We start from the raw sequence: 12050 nt of genomic DNA, 5'->3' as shown, positions 1-12050 counted from the left end.
ATCAATTAACAAGAATATATTAATGAAGTATATAATAGGAGATTAAATTTAATTGTCAATCAAACTATTTGTTTATTGCAATGACGTAAGTAATGACGGCTATAGTTAAACAACACATGGATAGAGGAATAGAAAACCAAGACGCAATATTTCTATATTAAGCGATTATGGTAATGATTGAATAATTCTGATTCATATATTGCAGATTATCACTGACAATCAGCTGTTTGTGATGGTGTTCGTTTTCTTTCTCATCGATATTTGTATTCTGACGGTGTGGCAGATAATAGATCCACTGTTTGTCAACATTAAGGATTTATATGAACGGGTACGTATTAAATTGGAATCATAAAACTAATCAACTGGACTCAAAAGGTCCTAGACCTGTGACCTTGAGTCAAACTTCTTAGGAATGTTCTTGATAACAGAATTGTAGGTCCCCGCCACCCAGATCATCAGACGGCCTGAAGATGCACCTAGGATGAGGTGCAATACCGTCACCTCTCAAAATAAAAATGAGTCCAGTTGGTAAGTTTTATGATTCCAATATTATGACAACCTTCACAAATGTATGAAAGGTAAGAAGGGTCGAGGTTACAAAGACAACGAAGAGTAAACACGCTGGAAGAAAAGAGAATGGAAAAAGATGAAAAGTAAAAAAAAAAAACCCAACCATACTGTAGAAGAATATACCAAAACACTGTCCAATAAGATCTTTTTAAATGGAGATGCACTGACTCGACAACGACTCAACATTAATGTTGTAATTTTCTTTTAAAGGATGATCCTGATGTACCAAATCAACGCATCGTTCCCTACATTGAGCAATGCACCAGTCATGATCTCATATTCTGGCTTGTGCCTCTCTATAGCTACAAAGGTCTACTTCTTCTCTTCGGCACATTCCTGGCTTGGGAGACAAGAAAGGTACATTATAAACATCTTTTTTGCTATCTTTGTTTGCAACGTTCATGTTTAGTAAAGTCGAGTAGAGTTGCAAAGGATTTGGTCAAGTTCACACGTGCATATAGAGTGTTACAAAATGTTGCCTTCATACACAACTTATTTTATGTATATTATACCTGCATTGGACGTCATCTGGTCGATTACCCGTGACGATGGTTAACAGCTTGAAATGGCCTTGAAGATGAGCTTTCCAGCATGTTTATGCAGTGGCGTCTGCAGATTTTCAAAAGCAGGGCTCTCAACTACCCTGACTGTTCACGTTTTCGGTCGATTCTCTCACCGTAATAAGTAAATCCCGACTTTTCAGCAATAGTGGGGGCGGGGGAGGGGCATCCCACCCTTTGCGCACGCCACCGCGGTTCTGTAGGCGTTGAAGTCTGAGTATTTCGATGTAATACCATACTGCTGTGAGTTGGCATTATTAAGCCTAGATGTTATAATGGCTAGGACTGCATATTGACAGGCAGATTGGTCCAGAAATATTAGGCTACGCGATAAGATGCGATAAGATAAGTTTTGTCAAACACCACACAAGGTTCTTTATGGTTGGTAGAAGATGTGAGTGGGACAATAGTGTCAAATCCAATGTAAATGTTCAACCTCATATCGTTCAAATCATGGGCTTGATATGATGAAGAACTCAGTTTTTTTGTTTCATTTAACTGAAGTATGTTGTGGTCCATCCAAAGTTTGATGCACAGCGCATTGTCCAGTTCAGATTTATTAAGTGGACTGGAAGAGATATTGACTTAAAACATAAAATACAAAACATTTGTACAGGGATGTGCCACGCAGACTTTGGGAAGCTGACTTTCTCTATACCTACCTTTTGCTGTTTTTGCAACCCATCATACCAATTTTTCACAAAAAGCACCCAAACTTGCCCAAATTGGGTCCTTTTCACTGAAAACCTGCCCACCGCTAAACCAAAATAGCTGAAAGATACCCCCAAACCGTGACACATACCCGTACACACCCCACCATGGAGAACTCTTCCTGGGTCCTGGAGGTTCATTATACTAACCTATGCATATGATATATTAAACATCTCTTATTTTATGTCATGTCATTTAAAGGTACAAATTCCTGCCCTCAACGACAGCAAGCTTATAGGTATCTGCGTGTACAATGTCATCGTGCTTTGTATTGTGGGTGTTTCAGTGAGTTTTTTGATCAGCAATAATACCTCAGCACTGTTCATATTCACATCAAGTATTGTCATCTTTTGTACCACGCTCACTCTTATTGTTGTCTTCGTTCCAAAGGTAAGATTAAGCAAAGATGTTGTTGTTCAGTTAAATTTCCATATGCTGCACTTTAAGCGATTACTGGCTCATGAATGGATGCAGGTCATAACACCCGGGGATAACACATACCCCTTGTAGTCTTGCTAATCTTTGGACCTGCCTCAGTGCTCTGTTTATCCACAAACCTAAAGGCAATCATGTTCATTTTTATCCGTGAGTCGATAGAATTTCAGCATATGTTATGAATACCATTGGTGTTAAGGGACATCCTTTATGTACGCCCTCTCAAATCATGTTGGATTATAATCGCTGTCCTTTCCATCCACTATAATAAACCACTACTTCAAACACTCATACACTAGAATCCACAACATGTTGGTCTATCAGGGCGCAGTTCTTTAACCCCAATACATGTGTACATTCATTGAATGACCTTTGAAAATTTGGATACAAAAACTCATACTCAGGTTAAAGTTTGCACTATCAGTGTTTAATTGAGGTTATTGAACTATGCCATTGGGATGAGGCCACATTGTGGTCCATAGTGATAAATGTGCCTATTTCACTACTTCATTTGTAGGTCATATCAGTGCATAAGTACCCAGATGGTGAACCTGTCAGTGCAGTGGGAAACCGAACAAACACATTTAGCAGTCGGGATGGCAACACGAGTAACCTCCTTGAAGAAAACAAACAACTACATTCCAGAATTCAGGTGGTAAGTTGTTGCTAAACCCTACAATTCTGCTTCTAATACGTACGAAAAATGTTTGATGATGGGTAGTTGGCATCTAGGCAGTTGATCTTGAAATCGCCTCACTGATGAGTAAAAAAAGTCTTTCTCCCATCTAAATCTCTATAAAGGAATACATTAAAATTATTTGGTTCTGCAAGTTAAAAAGTGGTTCAAATTTGTGTTTTTAAAATGTCACTTACGATATCATTTCAGCTCACTTGTACTGTTGGTGCTCTCCGGTAATAGTCCGACTTACCATACTTCGGCCTTGTTGCACGAACACATACAACTGCTCAATCTAGCCTTTACCATGTTTACAATCACCACATTCGCCGCCCTTTCTATCCCAGCTCTTTGTGAATCTACAAACACTTTACTTTCGGCTTTCCCATTTAATCTTTATTACAATTGCGTTGTTTTCTACATCATTACAGTTGGAGAAAGATTTGGAGAGTTGCCACAGTAATGGATCCTCAAATTCCAACATTCCTGTAAAGGCCGTGGCTGGATGTGGTCTTTGGGTTGGGTCAACAGTCTGCAGCGCCAGCTGCTGTACATCAGTACCGTCCGAACCAGCAGATCGTTACACAGTTGAAGCGAACAATGAAGACAAAGGCAAAGTTAACCATGCCGTAGATGTGGAAATCACGTAGAAAACAATAACTCGTAGCCTCAGTGGCAGTTGAGATTAGGTGGAGAATTTAATCTGTTGGGTTTTTTGAGAGTTGAATTGTTGAGAATAGCATTAATATCTTTTGATCTTTATATCTTGTTATCTCTTTTCCTTCCATATAGGCAAGAATGCTTTTGTTTGAGAGTGTCTTCGCACGGAGCGTTGAAACAAACAAACAAACAAACAATTACAGATCCATGCCGAGTATAAATGATAGTATGTCATTAATTTATGTCAGGATAGTAGTACAGGTGCATTGGAAGATATTACCTAATATGGCATTGTTTTTTTATTTCTACCCACCGTGTATGCAATTCTCATGGATCAGTTAATTGAAGGTTATTGACTAGATGTGATTTTGTTGCAGTTCAAAGGACAATCTTGTTGCCCCTAAAATCAACACACGTGATGTATTTGTTCATCTGTACTTCGATTTGGAGCAACACGACACAATTATCATAAAAACATCAAAAGTAATTTTGGAATCTATTTACAAGTTGTGTTTGTAAATTAAAAAAAAAACACAAACAAAAAAAACTTGCATTCAAAATTAATTAAAATATAACACTGTATAATGAGTCTCTATTAAGATAATATACGTTATACGTTTATAATATGTTTATTTTCGCATACCTGTTAAACAAAGATGCATGAATTAACATGGAATTAAGAAAATTATTGAGTTATCTTCAAACCCCTTTGCGTCGGCCTTGCGTGGCGCCATCATGCAGCAGAGCCTGTCCAGACGTTGCATCCATCCTTTCTGTTTGGTGGCAGTTTTGTTTTAAAATTTATACACATAAGGAGAGCTAAATTGATGTTTACCTAGGGCGATAGTGATTAAAATTGTAAATAAATTCCGATCTCAATTTGTAACATCATTCAAGCGGTAAAATTAATATTCCCATTAAGGTGGTACTACACCCCCTGATAATTTTTTTGACAAATTTTGATAATAATTCTAGCGTTACCTCTTTTCTTATCATAAATAACGTACCGCTTGTCTTGAGGCACTGAAATTCCAGTGTAGTAACTGGATTCCTTGCCCCTATAATATGTGACGTGTCATGTCAAAAGGAGACACTTTTGGGCAGGTTATGAATTTTGAGGTTTTTACATATCTTAAATATAGTGATATTTTGCTCCACAACGCCGTTTTCCCAAATGAATTTGGACATTCCTAAGCAAAGATATTGAGTTCGGAAGTTATGCTATTATAAAATTGAAAATTGAGATATCGGCCTTTAAAAAGATTAGTTACAAAGTTGAGAGTAGGGATTAACTTGAAAATGTCTCAAAAATACAAGATGCCAGTTACATTCCGGTCTGAAACTATCAGACAATATTTTTAACATTAATAACATCACAAATTAGCAACAAACCCAAATTGTGAAAAAATCACCCACCAGCAGATTTTTGGCTATTTCTCCATTTACGATCCTGCCCAAAAGTGTCTCCTTTTGACATGACACGTCACATATACATAACTTTTGTTACCAGCACATGTGTTATTATTTTTTGAGAAAAATGCAAAAATAGTCACAAATTTATCAAGGGGTGTAGTACCACCTTAAAGTCTCCCCAAAATCATCTTCTCATGATTGGTCCCTTATGAAGTGAATTGTACGCAAATGTCAAAAGAATTTGTACATAATGTAAATGGATTTATAAGTATATCACCTGGAAAGAGTCATATTTTTGCACCACTGATTATTGTTATGCCATTGTGCGATAAGCTTTTGTATAAAATGTATAATTGTGTTGGCAAAATGTTGATATGGACATAATGTATTTTGCAATATTATTAAAATAAGGTTGTGATACAAAGTGTAGTTTTGTTTTATTTACTCGTCACGTAAAATATATGACCATTAATATTAGATCCCTGTGCTATAACTGTAAATTGTACTATTTTAGTGCATTCACATTAAAGCCATATTATCAGGCGGCATAGGACACGCAACACGGACGTACGAGGCTGGCGAAGATACAGGGCTGACAGCCCCATTCACAATACACGGTTAGCGATTATAAATGGACAATTAACATACTTGCAGTGGGGTACTTTGCAGAACCCCAACGGTTTTAGAGTAAGATAATTTTGCTTTGACACCACATAACAAATTTAGAATTGTTTGTGAAGATTTCATGATTATGTGTTAATCCAATGGCGACGTCAAAAATAGCGATATCGCATCCACCATCATCTGATATTATAACATTTGCTGAGGAGAACGCCCTCAAAAAAATTTTAAATTCAGGTTTTTACACGATTGTAATGTACTTTAGTAAACAAAGATTCTCTGCAAAAATCAAGACTTGAATCAGCGTTTTATTATTACGATTGAAATATTAGTCGAACGTGTATGCGATGTCAACACACCCCTACGTACACGGCGTGCGGGACACACACACACACGCCAGAGGGTCGTACCATATTACAACCGCCGGCGCGGCGTGACATGCATTGGCGCTAGTTGTAAATTCCGATTTTCTTTGCTTTACCTCACTTGTTCGGCTCAAAATTAAAAGGGACATATCTGACAGTAAATGCTAACATTTTATTGAAAATTAATACTGATCTATTTTTAAAGAAATGCTATAATATGGCTTTAAAGGTCGGTCACCCACCTTTGCACAGTATTTTTGTGGGCAAATTGCATTCTGAATACGAGGAATGCCCTTCTGATATCAATAGACTTTTTGAAATTCGCGATATAATGACAATTTGATGGGAAATCATTAAAATTTGATAATATATTTTTGGTATTTAACAGTTTTAAAAATTGAGGTCTTTTGGGGATAAATGAATAGCCTCAATACGAAAGGTCAAAATCTTCATATGATGGACGACTTTTCATCCTAGCCACATACACAACTGTACACTTTAAGTACGTGTCAGTAGATCGTTCAAGTTTACTTTGAAGACTGTTAAATGTCAAAAATATAATTTTTTAATAATTTGCCATAAGATTTGTATTATATCGCGAATTTCAAAAAATCAAAAACTATTTGATATTAGAAGGACATTCCACGTATTCAGAACGCAATTTGGTGTGTCTGATGTGCTCTCAGGTCCCTCAAAAATACTGTGCAAACGTTGTTATCCGAGCCCTTAAACACACAATGACATGTTCCTGTATTACGCGGGGTTATACGGCCCATACACGATTAATTTGATTGAGCAATGATCATAGACCCCGCATACAATAGTGGATACAAAATCTACAATTCTGCACTGTACATACGAACATAATAGTGATTTTATTGTCCAACCAGGGGCGTAGCCAGCTTTCTTGGTCGGGGGGGGGCAAATAAAATTTCAGGGGCACAGACGAAAAAAAATTGCAGTTGCATCATACGATACATAGAGACTGTATGTCTTCGAGCTTTTCGAAAAGGGCTTATTGGGTTGATGTGCGCGGGCAGCGGGAAAAAAATGGTATTTTACACTATTTTCGCCCATTATCAGACTGAAAAGGGCTTTTTTACAATGTGCGCGCGTAGCGCGGAAAAGTTTTGTATTTTACACTATTTTGGCCCTGAATTTTGCTAGAAAAGGGGCTCCTTGCCCTTTTCTTTTCCTTTCCCCTCCTGATTTTCTCTTTCATTTTTTGTCACAGGGGCACTTTTTCTTCCAGTTTTTGACAGGGGGGCACTCTGCCCCAGTTGCCCCACCGCTGGCTACGCTACTGTGTCCAACCGTCAATAAAATCAAACTATATTGATTCAATAATATTGAAGAGAAATATTATTTTGTATCCAGTCTTGCGTCTAGGGTCCACAATATTGATCAAATTGATCGTATATGGGCCGCATATAGAATATAGACTGCGTATTTTGGTCTCTCCCCAGCAAACGCTGGGGGCGCATTGTATTGTGAATACCGAGATTTGTTTTAAAGAAGAAGAGCCAACGGTTAACATGTCAAAATGTCACAAAACTTACATCCTTTATGGAAAGTACCAAAATTAACCAAATGGAGGGACTTCGTCATGCGAACTTGGAAATTCATTATTTTGGCAAAATCATGCAAAAGCATTCGTATTTTGTATTTCTACTGACAATCAATTTCTGCCGACAACCAGTTTCTGCCGTGCCACTCCCCGGTTAATGTGACTACTTTTCAGATTCTTGGTCCGTCCGTGGGTGAATTCGTTTGGTCACTATACTGTGATTGTTGAAGTGATCAACTTTGAACTCAGTACCTAAATAATTCACCTTTTCGGGAAATCCCATAAGCCTTTGCGAGTACACCTGAGAATTCGTCATTTGACGTTACGCCGACTTACAATGCGCAGTAACGATGTTCGATAAACGATGTGCGAATCGGCGCAGATCGGCGTGTCGTCAAATGACGAGGTCTCAGGTGTACTCGGAAAGGCTTATGAGATTTACCGAAAAGGTGAATTGTCATTTTTAAGTCTTCATCATACAGTGTCATCGCCCCGATATTTTCATGGCAGAAATCGCCATGGTAGGTTGAATCCACAGCCACGCATGGCCATTTTGTTCCGACCTGTTTAATAGATTTGAGACGCATAATGGGCCGAGGGACATCCGACTAAGGCTATTGACTATTAGCCTGGTGACTTTTTTGACTATATGAAAAATAATTTGATTAATTAATAGTTATTTTTATAATTCAATTCGGCATTTCTCTATCACTGAGACACAGCATTAAACTAGTGACAGTACCTACTTTTGCATTTACTGTTTCACAAAAATAAAACAAACCTATCAATGCTATGCCGATCTAAACATTATAAAGTCTCAGTTATTCGCAGTAGTATTAGGACGTCAAAATCGATCGTTGCCAGGTCAACTGTTTCACGATATCTGTGTTCGGAACCACAATCAGAATGATCACAGCACTAAGTCAATGGGTAGCTAACAGGTGTGCAAACCAAGCGCAACTAAGATGTGACGCATTCACTACGACAGCGAATTAATCATGTCTTTTAAGGGACCGGGAATGAGCGTTTCGACAGTATTTTTTGTTCGACATGAGAGCACATCAGACATATCGAATTGCATTCTGAATATGTCTTTCTGATATCAAATAATGTTCATTTTATGAAATTCACGATATAATACAAATTTTATGACAAATTATTAAAATTTGATATTTTTCACATTTTTGATATAGAACAGTCCTCGAAGTAAATTTTATAAATCTAATGATAATATTCTTAAAGTGTATGTAGCTGGGAGCAAAAGCCGACGATCAATTGAAAATTTTGACCTTTTATATTGAAGATATGGATTTTTTCCCCAAAAGACCTATTTTTTTGGGTGTTTTGGGAAAAAAATCCATATCGTCAATACGAAAGGTCAAAATTTTCAATTGGTCGTCGGCTTTTCATCCCACCTACATACACTTTAAGTATAAATCATCAGATTTATAAAGTTTACTTCGAGTACTATTAAATATCAAAATATCAATTTTTAATCATTTGCCATAAAATGTGTATTACATTGCGAATTTCAAAAAATCAAAATTATTTGATATCAGAAGGACATTCTTCGTATTCAGAATGCAATTCGATATGTCTGATGTGCTCTAATGTCCCACAATAAATATTGTCCAAACGTTCATACCCCATCCCTTAAAGACATGCTCAATGATCAAAATCATTTACACGCCCAAATGCATGTCTACCGAATGATGTCAATTAACAAGAAAAGAGATGCATCGTGAATTGAATGCCCTATCAGGAATATGTGCTCTATGGTCGTATTCCGCTTTATTATAATTATCACGCTTCAGTGGGACCAACCTGAATCGTACAGATCAGAGCCACCGCTGAGTCTAGAAACTTACGACCAATTCCATCACGTTATTAGAACAGCATGGACGTGGTAAAGCAATACTCTACATACAAACTAGTTTTTATACTCTGTTTCTTAGAATTGTGTGGTGGTTCTAGTGAAGTCCATAATAACACATCTTTGAATGTAACCAGTGAAAGTACATATTTCACATATTCAACAGTGAAATCTACTCTACACGATGAAGCTGTCTCAACAACTAGTGGAATCACAAGTCAACCGACGAGTAGCAACAGCAATGATGGTGATAAGATTCCACTGTATCTTGGAGCATATTTTCCTTTCGGAGGAGGATGGGACGGAAGTGGAATTATCCCAGCTGTTGAGATGGCACTCGATCACATTAATGCTCGTGAGGATATCTTAAAGGATTACGAACTTCACATGATTTACAATGATACACAGGTAGGTACTTTCAAATATTTTTGTCCATAAGTCATTCATTTTCAAATTGGTTATCGTAACCTTTAACATTAACCATAATCATTATCCGCGGTCATTATCATATTGCCTGACATAGGCGTAGATCCTGGGGATGGGGGGAGGGGGATAAATCCCCCAATATTTTGCCAGAGGGATGGTCCATACAATCATCCCCAATGTTGACGGTTGTATGTGGGTTTATGACCAAATTTACCTCATATGGCCATTTTAGCCGCAAAGTGCAAAATGTTGGGCGCTTCGCGCGAATTTATTTCACTTTTGCATCATTTTTCATCAATTTAGCTTCAATATGGCCAAACGAACCATTAATTTATTCTGTCGCCAAAAGGTGCTTGATTCACTATACTTCAAGAATTTTTTTCCAACCTCACCCACTCCCCCCATGTCAAAAAGAAATCTTAATCTACGCCAACTGTTGCCTCACCTTATTCGAGAACTCTAGCTTCGAATTTGCACACGATAGTTACGCATTCGATATGTGAAGCTATCGGTGAGCAAATTCTTGGCTAGACTTCTCGAGCAAGCCTCACCACACCAACATAAGGTAATGTCAGGTCGATTTTTTTTAACATGGTAAAAAACGTTCCGATTTATGTTAGAAAAGTTTTAGGGTTAGGGGGAAATTTAGAACACGGATCAATTAATATTTTGTTCTGGGACTGATTATTCGGACTAGGGGAAATTTTGAACTTTTTAATGTTGTCATCATAGTCGGTATAATTATCTTATTTCCGTTTTATAATACGTCTATTATCTTTATTGAACCATAATATTGATAATTTAATGTGTAAAGCAGCGGATGTGACTAAATATCTTTTCATACAATTAGATGTCCATTTAGGTTGACGTCAGGTTTATGGCGAGTAAGAGGAGCATGACCTAGCAGTTTTTGTATTCAAATCAGTGGCGTAGATTTCCTTTTGACATGCATGGGGTAGGCGGGAGGGGGAATTCTAAAAGATAGCCGGGGATTCTGGAAGTATAGTGAATACCATTTGGCGACAGAATATGTTTATGGTAAAAATGTTGCCATATTGAACCAAAACTGGTTAATATGGTGCAAAAGTGGAATAAATTAGCGAAAAATGGGCACTTATTTGGCTAAAATGGCCAAATATGAGGTTAACTAGGTCAGAAACCAACATACATGGAGGGGAGGGTGATTGTATGGATCATCCCCCATCAAAACATTGGGAGTATTTATCCTTATATATCATTGGTCTTAACTTAAGAACCACAATAGTACAGGGTGCTATTGGGTGATTTTTGAGTCATTAGTAGAACCAATGTTTTTGGCATCCTTACACCTCAAAGGAATGAACTAAAATTGGTTCCATTTTTTTCTATGCCCCCTATACTTTCCTCGAGGGTCGAAGGTCACAATGGGGCCAAAAGGTAATATATGTTATATCATGCTGTAATATTCCTTGACACTACATCCTTACTTATGGATCCTGTCGAGTATCGTCGTAGAAGTAGAAGTAGAAGTATATCTCAAATTATTCCTCTCATTGCTGGGAATAAAAAAAGGCAATTGTCATATTGCACTAGGGTGCTTAGTTAAGGAGTTAATAGACTAAATAAGGTCAATGTCGAATATCTCATGCACAGAAGCCAATTTTGTTTTCAAAATGCACCGATTCAATTGAAATTTCTCTTAAATTATTCCTCTCAGCAAACCAAATAGGAAAATAATAATTATTTGAGAAATGTATAACCTCAGAATTGTATGAATGTCAAATGTACATATTTCTATTGGACATTGGCTGCATGAACTCTGAGGGGGGACACAATACAAAAATGCAGCTTAATTGAGAATTAAGTATATGTTTGTGAAACTAAGCACCGTAAGAAAAAATGTGACAATTTTGATTTTTTCATTCCGTGTGATAAGAGGTACAATTTGAGATACATTACAACACAATGGGACCTTCAACCCCTCGTGGGAATCACAGGGGGTATAGAAAAAATGGAACCAATCAAATTTTTATCATTTCAGGTTTAAGGATGCAAAAAAACATTGGCTCCGCTTGTGTAGGAATATAAAATCCCAAACCTATAGCGCCCTGTACTACAAGACCTATGCTATTATTATTTATGAATGGCCAAGTGGTACAAAAACGTGTAAGACAAACGTGTAAGGTTACACGTG

The 12050-nt window shown here is 37.3% G+C and overlaps 2 protein-coding genes across 2 annotated transcripts in view; both read left to right on the top strand.

Moving 5' to 3' along the window:
- Nucleotides 1–4114, top strand: part of LOC140153115 (gamma-aminobutyric acid type B receptor subunit 2-like) — a 53049-nt gene extending 48935 nt beyond the window's left edge. Inside the window, exons 16-20 of the mRNA XM_072175751.1 lie at nt 206–328; nt 781–927; nt 2043–2231; nt 2794–2931; nt 3384–4114. Coding sequence (XP_072031852.1) covers nt 206–328; nt 781–927; nt 2043–2231; nt 2794–2931; nt 3384–3602 — 816 coding nt within the window. The 3' untranslated portion in view covers nt 3603–4114. The remainder of the gene's footprint in view (nt 1–205; nt 329–780; nt 928–2042; nt 2232–2793; nt 2932–3383) is intronic.
- Nucleotides 4115–9451: 5337 nt separating this feature from the next.
- The window catches only part of LOC140152190 (gamma-aminobutyric acid type B receptor subunit 2-like), a 41031-nt gene continuing 38432 nt past the window's right edge, over nt 9452–12050 (top strand). The window contains 1 exon segment of the mRNA XM_072174490.1: nt 9452–9859. Coding sequence (XP_072030591.1) covers nt 9476–9859 — 384 coding nt within the window. The 5' untranslated portion in view covers nt 9452–9475.

Source organism: Amphiura filiformis, chromosome 5 (assembly GCF_039555335.1).
Source record: "Amphiura filiformis chromosome 5, Afil_fr2py, whole genome shotgun sequence".
Classification (NCBI taxonomy): domain Eukaryota; kingdom Metazoa; phylum Echinodermata; class Ophiuroidea; order Amphilepidida; family Amphiuridae; genus Amphiura; species Amphiura filiformis.
This window is presented reverse-complemented; position numbering and strand designations above follow the sequence as displayed.